The 16,747-nt window shown below is 38.9% G+C and overlaps 1 protein-coding gene and 1 pseudogene across 5 annotated transcripts in view; both read right to left on the reverse strand.

Annotated features, from left to right (window-relative positions):
* Babam2 (BRISC and BRCA1 A complex member 2) overlaps positions 1 to 16,747 on the reverse strand; it is a 506,746-nt gene that overhangs the window by 192,210 nt on the left and 297,789 nt on the right. For all 4 annotated transcript variants that reach the window (XM_023711099.1, XM_023711100.1, XM_023711098.1 and 1 more), the window contains one exon: positions 6,971 to 7,080. In XM_023711099.1, the coding sequence (XP_023566867.1) occupies positions 6,971 to 7,080 (110 nt within the window). The remainder of the gene's footprint in view (positions 1 to 6,970; positions 7,081 to 16,747) is intronic.
* LOC101591988 lies at positions 11,531 to 13,128 on the reverse strand (annotated as a pseudogene). The gene has a single exon (XR_192410.2). The product of XR_192410.2 is annotated as an inosine-5'-monophosphate dehydrogenase 2 pseudogene (transcript).

A 16,747-nucleotide genomic window follows, 5' to 3' on the forward strand; every position in this document is an offset into this window, starting at 1 on the left:
AACAGAATACATATAGAGTCCAAATGGAGGTAAAAAGGCAAGCTCAAGCAGCAACACAGAATCCTTCAAAAGCCTACAGAGAGCTGAGTACCAGGTGAGATGACAAGCTGACAACAGAGGCATGGATGGTTCTGAGCAAGGGCTCTGTCTGACTGGAAGTTACTTCAGGATGATGGTTAACAGTTCTGCACTAAATAGGAATAAACTGGAAGTTAAATAGGAACAGATCAGAAGAGGTGACATGGCAACTGAAAGACCAAATCAGGTAATAGCAGTAGGAATGATGAAGAATGACAGACATTGTGAAGAGCAGATTTCCAGCAGAACTCCTGGTTGGCTCATGACAGTGAGGCTGGAGTAGACACCTTAGAGATGTAGCTGCTAGGCACCAAAGAGAATGACAGTAATAAAGACAAACCAGGCATAAAGAAGAAATGTCATTAGCCTACTGGGGGGATAGAATACCATGTCATGGAGAATGCGCAAATGCTGAGAATGCACCTGGAGAATTAGATGGGATGGTAAAGCAAAAGCAGTTTTAACATTTTAAAGCACTAAATAAATATATTTTTATTACTGTCACAGTGTTAAATATTTAATCTCTTGAGAAGTCACATCACATTGGAAGACCCAGGCTTTCCAAAGTCTTCCAAAGCTCTCTCCACCAAGTAAAATAGGAATGTGATTTCCTCCTTGTTTGATCTCTTACAGTATTAATAAGTCTATCCTCATATACACATATAACTCAAGAAGCATTAACTAAGCATTGAACATGGGCCAAGTTTCACAGTAGGCCTTTTCTATCATAGAGATAGATGCAACTGAAACCTAGAAGTACCTCCACCTCCTTATACAGAAAAAGAAAAGAAGCTTTGGTTAAGTAACTCAGCCAAGGTTTCCAGCCAATAAGTAGAGGAACAGGGGACTTTGGATGCCAAATCTTACTGTCTTACTCATTGAGCTATTGTTGCTGAAAGAAAGAACCCATGCATATTTGCAGGCGTAGCAGCCTCACTAATAGTGAGCATTTATGGGCCGGTAGGCTCTGAGTACTTAGTTCCAAGGCAGACTGTAACTTCACAACAAAAAGTTCTAAAAACAATTTTTTTGTACTTGTGAAAGATGCCACCTGGTGTGCCTCAGGGGCTGATGTTGTCTTTTTATGCACCGAGTGGGAAGAGCATAGTGAGTGATGGAATCTGGTTTTCTTCAAACCACTCCCACAAACTGGCTGGAGCCAAGAAAAGTGCCCACACCTTGCAGGGAAGAGGACTGCACAGTCTCTGACACCCATTTCACCTTTGGTTTCACTATAGGAACTGCCAACAGTCTAAGAACAAGAGAAAGGTAGGGCACATTCAGCACCAGCTCTGATGATGTAACCCTAAGAGTCACAGTTTTTCTGCCAGGAAAAAAAGGCAAGTGGTTTAAAATTTAATTTTTCTTTCTCCTAATAGTCAACCAAAATCTATTTTGCATCACCCACTAGTTTTTTTTTAATAACTCACAGACTTTTTTTTAATGAATAGAACTTAGTGCCAAATTTAACTGACTCTTTTGACTTCTTAGAAAACAAATGCATAGGGGCTGAAATACGTTTATTACATAAAGATCCATGTACACACAAGAACACAACATTCTCAAAAGCATTTACTCTGTAATGTAATGCAGTTGGAGTCTTGGAAACAATAGCAATCGCTACACCAGAAGGCCAACAGCCATGTGGGACAGGACTGTCACAGGCATCAGACAACTATTCCTGGACCAGGGTAAACAGACAGACTTCTGAAGTGAGACTGCATTTCAGGGCTTCATCAAATTGGAATTTTCTATCAGTGTAACTGACAGATGTTCCCTTTTGTTAGGATTGTCTAATTTAGGGACATTTGGTATTCATATCTTTAGAAAATTTTAGGGTACAACAAATTGATCCCTTTCCTACATGTGATGACAAACCCCTTTTTCTTCTCCTATTTTTGGGACTAATTAATGTGAGCATAATTCCCTCGCCCACTGCAAGGACAAGCTGGAACAGAGCGGTAATAACCAGTGGAATGGGGTTTCTACCCTGCTTAAGATCTCTTCCTCTCACTGTGCACTGAGATGGGGGAAATGTAAGCTTTCTCTTGACATCTTTCCTTCCTGTGATCAGGCTGCTGGCCTTCTTCAAGCCTCTGCATGTCAGAAGCTGCACAGAGCTTGAAACCTCCTAGAAAGAGCCATACCAGAAACCAAGTGTAAAGTACCATTACTGGGTGTTCCACATGGGATCCTTTGCCCATAACTCCCCCAAAGAACTCTGGGTCTGAGTCTACAGTTGGTGGTTGGGTAGCTAAGAGTTGACTACCCAGCATAAAACATGGGTGACAAATGAGATCTTAACACAGTATCAAGGATAATATCCATCCCTCTTCACTAACTTCTTAAAAATCACCAAGGGCCATAGCCTTATGAAACTGGCACTACTTCTGTCCTATGCTTCAAACTGCAAACAATAACCAAAGGGATTACAAGAGTGCCCTCTTTTCCACAGGGGATATGTTCTAGGCCTCTCCTAAAATGTATAAACTGCAGATAGCACCAAATCCCAAATACAATTTTACCTTTATATATACACATACAGCACAGTAAGTCATTGTAAGAAATTAACAGCAGTAACTATAATAAACTACAAAACTTTTACACTGTGAGGTATGACAACAAAACTAGCACAAATTTATTTTCCTTCTTTACAATTTCATGAATAGAAGACTTTTTCTTATTGTAGATTTTAGTAAGCACATATACAACTTCTTTATTCTTTCCTTATTGAAAGTTTACAGGAAGGACTCTATTGTTTATTTTGACATATGTGAAATGCCAGCATCACCATTCTTATACTTTAGAGCCATTTAACCAAAATCAGAGCCTTACTTAACAAAATGCTCTAATACCATGATGGCCAATAAGATAATTAAGTGAGCTCCTAAGCAACTAACAGGCAGGTAGCATATACAGGGTGAAAATGCTGGACAAACAGAAGATTTGCATACCAGGCAGGACAAAGTGGGATGGCAAAGATTTCACTGTGCTACTCAGAAACTCATGTAATTTAAAATTGATGAGTTGTTTATTTCTAGAATTTTCCATTTAATATTTGGCTAACAGGATTTCAGAAAGTGAAATCATAACTAAGAGAGGACTATTGCAATACCTTTAGTAAATATATAAGCTCTTCCAAAGCCACAAGCTAAACTCTTCTCTAAAACCTCATTTGGAAAACTTCCACTTAACAATATCAGAACTTTCGGATGTTTACTTTGGTAGTATAAATACAGTTATACAAAGTGAATTTGTAGCAACCAGGAAACATCTAAGACCTTTAAGTGTATTTTCCAACTTTTCATGAGAATTACTTTTTAACCTATAAGACTGCCAATTAGGCAATTGTCACTGTATGCTGTATTTGCACGAGGCACTAAAACAATGACAAGAGCCCAGTGTGATGGCACATAAATGTAATCCCAGCACTTGGGAGGCTGAGACAAGAATATTGCTCTACAGTCAAGACCAGTCTGGACTACACAGCGAGACCCTGTCTCAAAAATAAAACAAGGGCTGGACAGATAGCTCAGTGGATTAAAGCAACTGCTTAGGCAGATGCAGAGATGGGGTTCGATCTCCAGGGCGCTGTGCCAGCTCCGCCCCCGGTGGCACACTGAGACAGCAATCCAGACTGGGCCTGGTGGTGTGTGCCTGTAATGCCAGGACTTAGGAGGCTGAAAACAAGAGGATCACTATGAGTCTGATCTGTGTAGTGAGACCCTGTAGACCCTGTCCTTAATACACTAAAAAAAAAAAAAATTGAAAAAACAAAACAAGACAAAAACAAAAAACAATGACAAGACTCATTCCCTATCCTGTGCAGCTTACAATTTAGCGAAAGACTTTTAAAATATGTATCACAAACGAAACTTATGTGGGTAAATCGCAAAGTTAACATAAATTCAGATCTGGGGAAGGCTAGACTAATTATGTTAAGGAAAATGGCTGGCAGAGATGGTATCGGAGCAAAGTCTTTGCAAATACCTATTTCAATGGAAGAGGGGTTCGAGAAAGATGTTTGTTGCACACTGAAGGAACAGCTATAGCAAAGGCACAGAGGTAGACCGAGATGAGCTGAAAACACTGCAAGCAAGTCTGGCCAAAGGACAGACTGTATGAAGAAAAGCATTAAGAGAACACTCATCTGGAAAGACATAAGGAAGCCAGTTTTTAACATAAAGGAGGAGGAGATTTTGAAAGTTAGATTTTGCAACTAACAAAAGTGATTTACAATGTATACTTCCTGGGGCTGGTGAGATAGCTAGCATACTAACACACCTGCTTAGGCAAGCTTAGGCAAGTGTGGTTCGATCCCCAGCACCACGGGCTGAGCTGGCCAGAGTCCGATTATGCCTGTAATCCTGATGCTGGGGAGGCTGACAGCAGGAGGATCACTACAAGTCTGAGCTGCAGAGTGAGACCCTGAAGCAATCAAACATAATACATACATACATACATACATACATACATACATACATACACCCTTCCTTACTAGTTTTTCTCACTGTATCTTAGGTTTTCAGAGTGAAAATATTTTATGTGCAAACTAGGTACAAGAACTGCAAAGAACAATAATTTTACTGATGGGGTAAATGTTTTCTGAGCTGGCACTTTTTTCTTATGGCTTATCTAATGTCCATTTGTGCCTCAGGTCACAGAACTCTTTGGCTACAAATAACATGGAAGCATTTGGCAAAATTCTGGCAAATACTTCTTCGTGTTGAAATAGGTATTTGCCAAGACTTTGTTTTGATACCATCTCTGCCAGCCATTTTCCTTAACATAATCAGTCTAGCCTTCCCCAGATCTGAATTTATGTTAACCTTGTGATTTACCCACATAGGTTTCATTTGTGATACACATTTTAAAAATCTTTTGCTAAATTGCAAGCTGTGCAGGGTAGGGAATGAGTCTTGTTATTGTTTTTTATTTGTTTTTGTCTTGTTTTATTTTTTCAATTTTTCTTTTAGTGTATTAAGGACAGGATCTACAGGGTCTCACTACACAGATCAGACTCATAGTGATCCTCCTGTTTTCAGCCTTCCAAGTCCTGGGATTACAGGAGCATTTGGCAAAATTTTGTTTTTGTTTGCAAACTGCATCAGGTGACAAACATGAGTTTGGCCATCTTCCCCACAAATATGATTTTTTTTTTCCAAAATCACAGAACAAATTAAGTTCATGAGCCAAGGCACTACTGTGTTCATTTTCTCCACATCCTGAGACCGCCTCATTAACATTTTGTTGGTTCACTGGCAATACTGGGCCTTTCTCCAGGACTCCACATATGAAAAAGGCACTGTATCACTGAGCTACATTCCCAACCCTTTTTAAAAATTTTACTTTGAAATAATCTTGCAGAGTTTTCCATGTCAGTCACAAACTTGAAATTCTCCAGACTCAGCCTCTCAAATGCTGAGTGACTACTAAAGAACTAGTATCTGCTCAATTATTTACTCATTTCTGTCTTTCCTGCCCCTATTTTGTTCCTGCTAACCACTCACTCACTCATTCTTCTGCTATGAACTACACCTGTAATAATGGTAACACTACCAGTTACTATTTTTTGAATGTTTGCTATAGTGCCAGGCACCACAATTAATGTTTTATTAACAGTATTTAATAGAATCCTCAAGACAACACAATGAAATAAGTGTTATAATTTCTACTGTATAACTGAAGATACAGATTCAGAGAGCTTAAATACAGTATTAGCTGGTGAGAGGCAGAATCTGGGTTTAAAGCAGATGTTCTTGACTTGAGAACCCTTGCTTATTACAGTTCACCTTGCTACCTCTAGCAGCTGTGTCCAGCCTCTTACTAACAGAGGCCAGTAGTTTTGATTCAAATACAGGATGTACAATGAACACCTACTACTGTAAAACCTTTTCTAGGTGCTCCTAGAGGCATGTAAATGCATGAGACAATTCCTGTGGCATACTGATAGTCATAGTCTCTCACAGTTAAGCAAAGGCAGCTTTATTGTATCAGTTTTGGATGCCTATGATTCATAACAGAGCAAATAAGGTCAGAGGGAGTGAAAATGGCTCAGCATAAGAATGCTGGATGGCGACCACTCTACTCACAGACTGAAATCAGCCAACCTTGATTAACTGACTTACAGAGAACTTTAATAATATATTTCAGTCAGAGTCTTTAAAAACTCTCTTTGCTGATGAAAAATTTGTCCTGTCAAAAGTTCCCAACCAAATCTGCTTATGAACCTCAGCCTTCCTTGAAGTAGAAAAAGCTACTAAAAAGCATTTAGCCAACAATAAGCACACTGGGAAGCTAGTCCTTATAAAATTCATTACTGATGAGTAAAATTTCTTGATTGGAACACAAGTGTGCAATCAAACTACTTCTACTGTGTAGCTGGATGTTGCATAAAATTACATACAGCCATCTAAACAAAAAATAGTTTAAACATCTTTTTAAACTATCTGGTTTTAATATTACTTTTAGTAACTTCTGAATATGTTTTTGTTTAATATTTTAAAGAAGTTACTTATTTTTTCACAAATAACTCTAATAGTTACCAATATGTAAAAAGTGATGTCAGATTTGTCCAGCAGTCTTCAGGATAAAGCCACCTGTACCCTAGGGGACCTCTGAGAGGAGTCTTAAGAATTTGGGGCTTAGTCTATCTACTTCTCTCTCAAGTATTTTAGGGCCACAGTATTCAGGCCATTAAGTATACAAGTAAGATCCACAAAAAGATCACAGTAGCAAATACTATCTGCAAATCAAAACTCCAACTATGATGAATTTTTAGGAAACAAAAGATAATAAAGTTAATAAAGTTCATGTATGGCAAAAGAAAGTGAAATACATTAGTTAGCAAGTAGAAACACCAGGCTAATAACATGAAGATGCTGATACTTACTGCTCAATTCGGGGTGACAAGTACAGCTTGGGGTACACCTGGGTGGCTTCAGTGTCCTCAAAACTGACAGAAAGAAGGGCTACATCTTCACCAGGATCTTCATTTACATCCTTAGAAAAGAAGTGAAAAACAGAATGGCATGAGTACCTGCTCTCTGAGCATTTTATCAGTGATGAGCTCATGGTCCATGGGCATGGAAGCCACAGCAGTGAGTTCTCTGTACTCCAGCTGATGAGCTAGCTACATCCTTGACCACTTCCCTTGCCATTCCTCTGAGGGGTGGCCCTCAAAGTCTCTGGTTTGGTACCATTTAGTTAATATTTAAATGATATTAAACTAGACTAGAGATTAACTAATGTTCCTACAGTAGCCATAAATTAGATCTTGTTATACAAAAACAATAGCTTATTTTTTGACAAGGTATGCAAAACTAAAAATAGTTGAAACAGAATCTTAGTTTTGAAATACACTAAGTGAGGTTAGTACTGCGTGACCTGCACAGCTATGCCTGGCTGGAAATGGGTTTTGGACTCCAATATGTTGATTCAGAATCTGGACTCCTGATCACAATGCCATATGACCCCTTCCATTACCCCTACATGCTACTGGGCTTAGAAAGACTCAGTATCAATCAGCAAAGAAAGATCTAAAGAACTTGAGAAGCCATGTGCAGGACAGGTACCAGAGTTACTGTGTATTTACTTGTTCTCTATTTAATGTCTAAATCCTCTGTGCTCTAAGATAGTGTGGCAAACCTATGCACAAGTTTTATTATATTTTTCTTTGAAATAAAAAATGTTAATGTATGAGGTTTTGGGGTTTTTTTTAAACTACAAACTGTCTTATTCAGGCTTAATTGCAGTGTTGACACTTAGCAATAAGTAAGTCGGTGCTGGGTTGCAGTTTGGGCACTCATCTCTAAAAGGTTTACATCATCACTACTCTAAAAGACCATGAACAACCACTACATATTTCTTTGTACTCCAAGACAGATGACCTTACTTGCAAAAGGCACTCCACAAGTATTCCAGTTAGATGGTTTATGTATTTTATTGTCTACTTTTAGAAACTTAAAATCTATAAAGGTATAAAGACTACAGGCTGTAGTGGTCACCTCTGCCAGGTAAAGTATATTTTCTAAATCTTCACATAGACTCAGGGGTGGCTTCTCCAGATACCCTAGTGAGCACAGTGGAATTCTAAGGCTATAATATCAACATTCATTCAATAATGTACGGCTGGATATATTCTATGGTTGGTTAAATCTACTCAATGAAAATAAGAAGCACTGATTGTCAGGTAAGAAAAGGATAATTGCAATGTTCTTGAAATGGCCAGCTCTTACTGGGTGAGCTCAGGATACTAGGTCAGAGCCAATGCCACCTGCCCATGTCTCCCATAAGTGATGACATCTTGAGTTCATTATTACAAGATGTCATGATACAATATGGAGTTAGTTTTTAAACAAATTTACATCATGCTAATTTTCATAAACAAAGACCATTTCACGGCTTTCATTTATGCAGGAATCTGCTTACAGAGCTGTACTTTTCCTTAATATGTTGGTTATAGCTGCTGTTTATAAAGCTAAATTGAAACACATGTTATATAAATAAACTTTAGAGGTTTATTTACATACTAACTCTTTTAAAATAATGACGATGAAGATGCTGTTGGTCAAATAGTACTGTGCCATCTATTACTTCAGCTAACAGACAAAGCCTTGAAACCCACCAGCTTTTATTGATGCCAATATCATTTTATTGGCAATGATATTCCTAAAACATGCAGTGGAGCCTTTCTCTAGGCATAAGAGGTACTGGGAGACAAGAAGCTTGCTGCACAGCCAAGGTCCTTGGAGTCAACCAATGATGTTTTCTTGCCTCTGCCTATTTCTCTATTCAGTAAAGCTGTTAAAGAATCTGTAGAGAGAGGTTTCCTCTATTTTCTTCACAACTGTAGTTTTAGTGATAGGAAGAACCCTCAAGATTTACTTAAAGCATCCATTTTGTAGTTGTGTTATAAAGCATATTGAACTGCATCTTGGGATACCTCTGAATTACTACACTTCATGCAGACCTATTTATATGAAACTTGTGTCAAATTTTATCCAAAATCTTGCCTCCCCTAAAAAAAAAAAAAAAGGAAAACAAAACTGAGCTTTAATTAATCACACAGAACAGATGTGAACACCATTTATCACATTCTTAGTATGTCATCGTAACTTAAGAAAAGGCAGGCCGGGGAGATGACTCAGTGGAATAAACACTTGCCTGGCAAACACAAGGGCCTGAGTTCAATCCCCGGTTCTGGGGACAAAAACAAGAAACAAAAAAACCACTACTGTTAAGGCTTTCTTTTGGGCCAGGGAGATGGCTCAGTAGAATAAGCACTTCCCTGGCAAGTGTAAGGGCCTGAGTTCAATCGCTGATCCCACAAAAAAAAAAAAAAAAAAAAGAAAAAGAAAGAAAAGGTAGATAAAATTTCTATCTAAATCCTTTACATACCGTTTTGTAGAAGACAAAGTAGGAGCTGATACAGTGGACATCTGTGATACTGCCTGCCTGATTCCCCATATTCTCTTGGAAGTCCCTGTCTCTTCTAGACCTTATTTCCAGGTCCAGATTCCTAGAGTTTGTGAAAACCAACAGCTTCTAGCCCCTGGGATCAGCTGGTTGATCTAGGTCAAGACTAGTTAGTTCTTTCTTCAAGATTTGTGATGAAGGGTAGGCCAATTTCCCTGCAAAGGCAGAAGAAACTGTCTGCAGCCATATTCCAACACATGGAAGAGGCTGGGCTATAGAGAAGGAGAATAAAGTGAAGTCACAGAGAGAAGCCAAGAATAGAAAGGCCAGTATATGTTGTTCTAGCAACATCCAGTCTCTGTTTTCATGGGTCTTGTTCTTTTGGTGGTTTGGCTATTCAATCTACTTCTGGCTTTAGAAAGCAAATAATTTGCCCCATATGCATAAGCTGGTTTTCTTTCACTTATAAGCAAAATTTTCTCTTGTAAGTTATTAAACTGACTAATATGAATGATACTATAATAAATCATATTTTATAGAACTCATTGTTTAAAAAAAGATTTCACACATGAGTCATCTGAACATGGCTTACTACAGACTATGGAGTGCTGGGCCTTCATACAATAAAGATGGGCTGCACACCTCTACACTTGAGAGGAAAGTTTTGCTTAAAAAAAAGGCTGTTTCCAGAGCTACTTCACACAAACCAGCATGAAAAACCATCCTGGGCCTCCGGACACTTAGCAGTCTCTGCTTCTCCTCATTCAAAGAATAAAAATGTATAAGCAGTGTTCAGGCTAAAGGCAGAAAGTCCACAGCCGATGCTATCTGCATACACACAAAATATTTTGCAAGACTCTCCTGCAACTTAAGTACTGCCCAAATATGGTGAACTTTCAGCTACAAAAAAAAAAAAAAAATTTTTTTGCAAAGACATTGCATGCTTTTGTTTTTTCCTTATGATATGCCAAATATGGGCATTATGGAATGCAACAGGCTTGTACAGCTTTTGCAAATGTATGTGAAAAATCTAAGTACAGAACCAAGCATAAAGAAAGTGTCTGACAAACGTTAAAACCTCCTGATCCTTCTAGATTCTTGGTCTGCTATATTTTACATTACCAGATCTTTCTTCCTACTATCAAATCTATACTTTGTCCTCTCCTGTCCAGGTAGCCCTGAGCTATGGAATTTAAAGATTCTTCCTAGATGATTCTCTGTATTATGACAGAAGGAAAAGGGTCCTACAAGCCAGGAACACCTTTGCATCCACTCACCATCAGGTCATTTGCCTCACACTGTCTGGTGCCCATAGCAATAAGACAATTTTGTTATTTCCAACTTATTTCAGCCATCTGGCACCACACCCTTATTAACTGGAGACCAGCCAAAGTCACACATGTTATAACAGAAAATGGAGCCACCACAGACTCTGCCCTTGAAGTGATATGTGATCTCTTGATTGATGATATTGGCAGAAACTAAAAGGAAGCATACAGCTCTGAGGAGTGGGGCAGAGGAGAGAGAGAGAGAGAGAGAGAGAGAGAGAGAGAGAGAGAGAGAGAGAGAGACACAGGCAGAGAGAGGCTTGAGCCATATTTCTCTGAAAGTGGCTATAGGAATAAGGGGGGAGAAGGAAGATTAGGAGAAGGAGGAGGAAGATACTCCAAGAAGCAGGGTAAACACAGTGCCTTTCTCCAGCCACAAAAGTACTTCCCAGGGTTGGCCGATAGCTCAGTGGATTAAAGCACCTGCTTAGGCAGACAAAGAGACCAGGGTTCAATCCCTGGCATGCCCTGCCAGCCCCGCTCCGGGGGCACACTGAGACTGGATGTGGTGGCACAGGCCTGTAATCCCAGCGCTTGGGAGGCTGAAAACTGGAGGATCTATGAGTCCAATCTGTGTAGTAAGACCCTGTAGACCCTGTACTAAATACATTAAAAGAAAAAGCACTTCCCCTGTCTACAATGGTTTAGCACTCAAATTCCCCCAAAGCTACCTTTTCAACTTCACATTCCCTTACTGTTTTTTTTTTTTTTCCAAACTTTTATTGAAAAACCAAGATGTGTGATAGATTCTTTTTCAGAAAAGCCGCTTCTCATACGAGTGAAGGCTGTGGACACCACCTTCCACCTGGGCTGAGGATATTCTTTTCTCAAACTTCAGTTCCCCAGAGTACATCATGGCTTGGACTTGGGTCAAGCTCTTGGCACCAATGTCCTGGCAGGAGTGCTGGATGCCAGCAATCAGGTAAGGGACAAACTTGTGGATAGACCCCTTGTCCTGAACAGCTCCGGATACCCCTTGGGCCACTTTGATTTTGTCAGCTTCACTGAAGTAAAGATTCTGGCTGCTAAGATGCTTGTCCATGGCATCAAGAGAACCCATGCCATGGTATTTCTTTAGCCGTATTCCATCAGAGAAGAAATATTCACCTGGGGCTTCAGTGGTGGCAGCCAGTAGGGAGCCCATCATGACTGTGAAGGCCCCCAGGGCCAAAGCTTTGGCAATGTGACCCACGTTTTGAATTCCTCCATCAGCAATGACAGGAACACCACAGCGCCTTACATACTCTGATACCTTCCTTGTACACTGCTGTCGCTTGGGGCCTCCCACAGGTCAACACTTCCTGGGTAATGCAGATGGAGCCACTTCCCATGCCCACCCAAAGGGGATCCACACCTGTGTCGATGAGGTTCTTGGCCTGAGCTGCAGTGACCACATTGCCTCCAATTACTTGGAGATTAGGGTATTTTTCTTTGATGTACTTGATCATATTGATCTGTAAGATGGAGTTGCCCTGGGAAGAGTCCAAAACCACAACATCTATACCAGACTGGGCCAACAAGTCCAGCCTATATTTGTCATCCTCGTGAGTGCCAATGGCTGCCCCACACAGCAGCTGTTTCTTGGCATCTTTGGAGGCCAGTGGGTAATCCGTGTTCTTCTTCAGGTCTGTCTGGACAATGATGGCCACCAGCTCATCATCTTCATTTAAAATGGGCAACTTTCCCCTCTTGCGGTGCTGCAAAATTTTATTTGCTACTTTTAGTCTGATGCCAGCAGGGGCTACCACCAAGTCTTCCCTCTTTGTCACGATCTCTTCTAGAAACCGGTCATGCTCCTCTTCCTTGAGAAAATCAAGATCCCTCGAGGACATGATGCCCACACCAAGTGGCTCCCCATCTGGCCTGTATCTGTGATGGGAATTTCACAGAAGCCATGCTGAGCCTTAGCCTCAAAAACATCTCACACTCGATCCTTGGGACTGAGAACCACAGGGTCTGTGATGAATCCCTGTTCATATTTCTTTACTTTACAAACTTCAATAGCTTGGAATTCAGGTGTACAGTTGTGGTGGATGAAACCAACACCACCTGTGAGCGCCACTGCAATGGCCATCCCTGCTGCTGTGACTGTATCCATGGGGGAGGAAACCAGTGGGGTCTTGAGAGTGATCTTCTTAGTCAGAGCTGAAGTCAGATCCACCTGGTCTGCAGTGAAGTCCATGTACCCAGGGAGAATGAGAAAATCGTTGTAGATGAGGCCATCCCCACAGTTGAAGAGCTGCTGTGTTGTAAGTCCATCGTCCAGGATGTAGGATGTGCCCCCACTAATCAGGTAATTGGCCATGGCCAACACGGAACACTACTGCATGTCTCCGAAGACCATGCTGCAGACAGCTTCACTATCTACAAGTCGCCAACATAATTTTGTCACTGCGCTGCCACATTCCCTTACTCTTAACTGTACAAGTTCTTATGCTGCATGCCATTGTTGCATTATGTCTTTATTCTGCCATCCAATCCTCAATGCCTTCTCATACCTCTGTACCCTGTCTTGACCCCAAGACTCCAATGGAACCTGTTCCTTAAAACCCAATTCAGATCCAAATTCTCTTGTGAGATCTATCATCTGATGTAATGGTGTCCCCTGTGCAATATTTCACATCTATAGCTATATCTTTCCTAAAAAGAAATATTCTAAAGAAGAAAAAAGCCAAAACCAAAGCAACAAAAAACAATAAAAATGGTAGAGAATTTCAAAACAAGTATAGAAAATTGATAATGGTTGTTATATTGCACATTGTTATCAAATTTGCTGCTCGTATTTACAAGATAGAGGCATGCAAGATTGACCAAACAATTAAACAGTAACTCTTCATTTCAATAAACCTTAGTGTTTTTCCTTGTGCTTTTTATTTTTCAAATTTATTTTAAAGATTATAAAACTAACAGATAAGACATTAGAAATAATACGCAACTTTAAAAAACAAGATGAAAAGTATTCAACAGTGGTTGTTACGTTGCACACTGCTGTCTTCAATGTAGCTGCTCACACTACAGATGTTATCACATAAAATTGGTCAAAGCACAAATTTTAAACATTAACTGCTACCTTCACAAAACTGATAGAAATTAGTAGTACAATCATCTTAACTATTCTGTGTATATACTTCAATGATTTTTCTTCTTCATTTTTTCCTATCTTTTCTCCTTTCCCTCATTTCAATTGTTTCTTCCTTATATTCAGTTTCTTTCCATTTTACTAAATCTATAGTACCTTTCAGATTCTAATTATTCTTTCAGGTTCTTGCACTAATATCTATATCTTAATATGATAATATTTCTGTGTATCTTTTGTGCTTTAATGTTGTTTACTTAGTAATACTTATTTGATTAGGCTCCTTAAGAGAAGTGACTGTGCTCCCTTTATTTTTCTATTCCCAGTATGAAGCCTGGTATCTACCCTAAAAATATGCCACAATAAATATTTGATGAACAAATGTATAAATGACTATATAGGCTTGCCAATGAACTGCTGATATAGAAAAAGATTTTACAAACAAACTTTTCTACTAGAAGCAGCAAAGATCTGCATAAAAGTATTAACTTGACTTTTCAATGTATGTATCAGTTAGAGTAAAATCAAAGTAAGTCATTTTTAAGCTTCAGATTAGATTATTCGTAAAATAATCCCTAAATACCTTTAGTATACCTCACAGATCTATGGAAAACATTCCTAAAATTCATCTAGAAGCAGAAGAGACCTAGAATAGCAAAAGCAATCCTAGGCAACAAAGGCAAGGTAGGAGGCAACACAGTCCCTGACACGAAATTATACTACAAAGCCACTGTGATTAAATCAGCATAGTACTGGCAAAAAAAAAAAAAAAAAAAAAAAAAGGGACCTGAGTATCAGTGGAACAGATTAGAAGATGCACACACAACTATAAACAGTCACCTTATCCTTGGCAAGGGGTCCAAATATTTTCACTAGAATAAAGATAGCCTCTTTAATAAATGGTGTTAGAAAAACTTGTTTTTCACATGCCAAAGGCGAAAGTTACATCCACGTCTATCAGCATGCACTAAAGTAAAGTTAAAATGGATCAAAGATCTAAATATTAAAATACAAACACTAAATCTACTGGAGGAGAAAGTAGATAGAAATCTTGAAGACACAGGGGTATGTAGAGAGTTCATGAACAAAAAACAAACCACACAGGAAATACCTCAAAGAATCAACAACTGGAATCTCATCTTTTTGAAAAGTTTCTGAATGTCAAAAGACATCACCAACAGAGTACAAATGAAAACCCACAAATTGGGACGAATTTTTCCCTCTCCCTCGGGCAAAGGACTTCTACCTAGAACATATAAAGAAAATTTAAAAAGCAGGTCCCCCAATTCGAAGTATTAACCGGACCCAATCTAAAAAGGGTAATCTGATAACCTCTTTAACAAATGGTGCTGGAAAAACTGGCTCTCTACATGCTGAAAACTAAAACTTGATCCAGGTCTATCACCATGTACTAAGCTAAAGTCAAAATGGATTAAAGATCTAAACATTAAGGGGCTGGGGAGATAGCTCAGTAAAATAAGTGCTTGTCTGGCAAGTGCAAGGTCCGGAGTTCAATCCCCATTACTGCAAAAAAAAAAAAAAAAAAAAAAAAAAAAAAAAAAAAAAAAAAAAAAATACTATGAGGCAACCAAGAGATGGAGAGTAGGGAGAGGAGGGGGAAGGCAAGAGGAAGTGAAGAGTTGGCATGTGTTAGGTACACAATTCACCATGATGAAGACTAGAGATATGGCTTTACATGGCAAATGTGAACTAATAAAAACTAAAATTTAAAAAGGAGCATTGATAGGAAGCTCTAAATAAAAGAAAATCTAAACATTAAAACGGAAACACTAAATCTTCTGGAAGAGTAAGTGGGAGGAACTCTTGAAGACATAGGGGTAGGCAAACACTTCATGAACAAAAATCAAATCATACAGATAATATTTGAAAGAATTAACAACTGGGATCTCATCTTATTGAGAAGTTTTGGCACATCAAAAGAAATTACCAACAAAGTAAAAATACAACCTACAAATTGGGAAAAAAATCTTAAATCATAAGCACTGAGATAAAGGTCTGCTCTCTAGAATTTATAAAGAATTAAAAAACATTAGGGCCCCAAAATTTAAATACCCAATCCAGAAATGGGCATCTGAGATGAACACACACTTCTCAGAGGACAAAATTCTAGAAGTGAATAAATATATGAAAAAATGCACCACATCACTAGACATCCATGAAATGCAAATTAAAACAACAATGAGATACCATCTCACCCCAGAAAGAATGGCTATCATAAAGAAATCACACAACAACAAATGTTGGAGAGGCTGTGGGGAAAAAAAACACTTCTCCACTGTTGTTGGCAACATAAACTGGTGCAACCATTATGGAAATCAGTGTGGAGACTCCTTATAAAAACTAGGACTGGAAATTCCATTCAACCCAGCTATTCCCCTACTAAGAATCTTCCCAGAAGAGCTGAAAACATCATATTACAGTGATATTTGTGCACCTGCTTATAGCAGCACAATTTGTGACAGCCAAATCTTGGAAGCAACCAAAATGCTCATCACCTGAGGAATGGATGAAAAAGATAGGGTATTTTTATACAATGGAGTATTACTCATCTATAAAGAATAATAAATTCAAAGTCTTCATATATAAGTGGATGCCACATGAAGGTACACCCATAAGTGAAATAAACCAGACCCACATGTGTAAATATCATATAGTTCCAAGTGTAAGAAACCAAAGGAAGAAATAAAATAGAAAGTTATAACACAATTAAAAGGAAAGTGAGAACTTAAGAATTAAATAATGAAGAGAGGACAAGGGGAAAAGCTAGGAAAAATGACAGGGGCAAAACCATACATTTATATGCACAAGATGGTTAAGGCAATAATCC

This window comes from Octodon degus, unplaced genomic scaffold, assembly GCF_000260255.1.
Source record: "Octodon degus isolate 3935 unplaced genomic scaffold, OctDeg1.0 scaffold00019, whole genome shotgun sequence".
Classification (NCBI taxonomy): Eukaryota; Metazoa; Chordata; class Mammalia; order Rodentia; family Octodontidae; genus Octodon; species Octodon degus.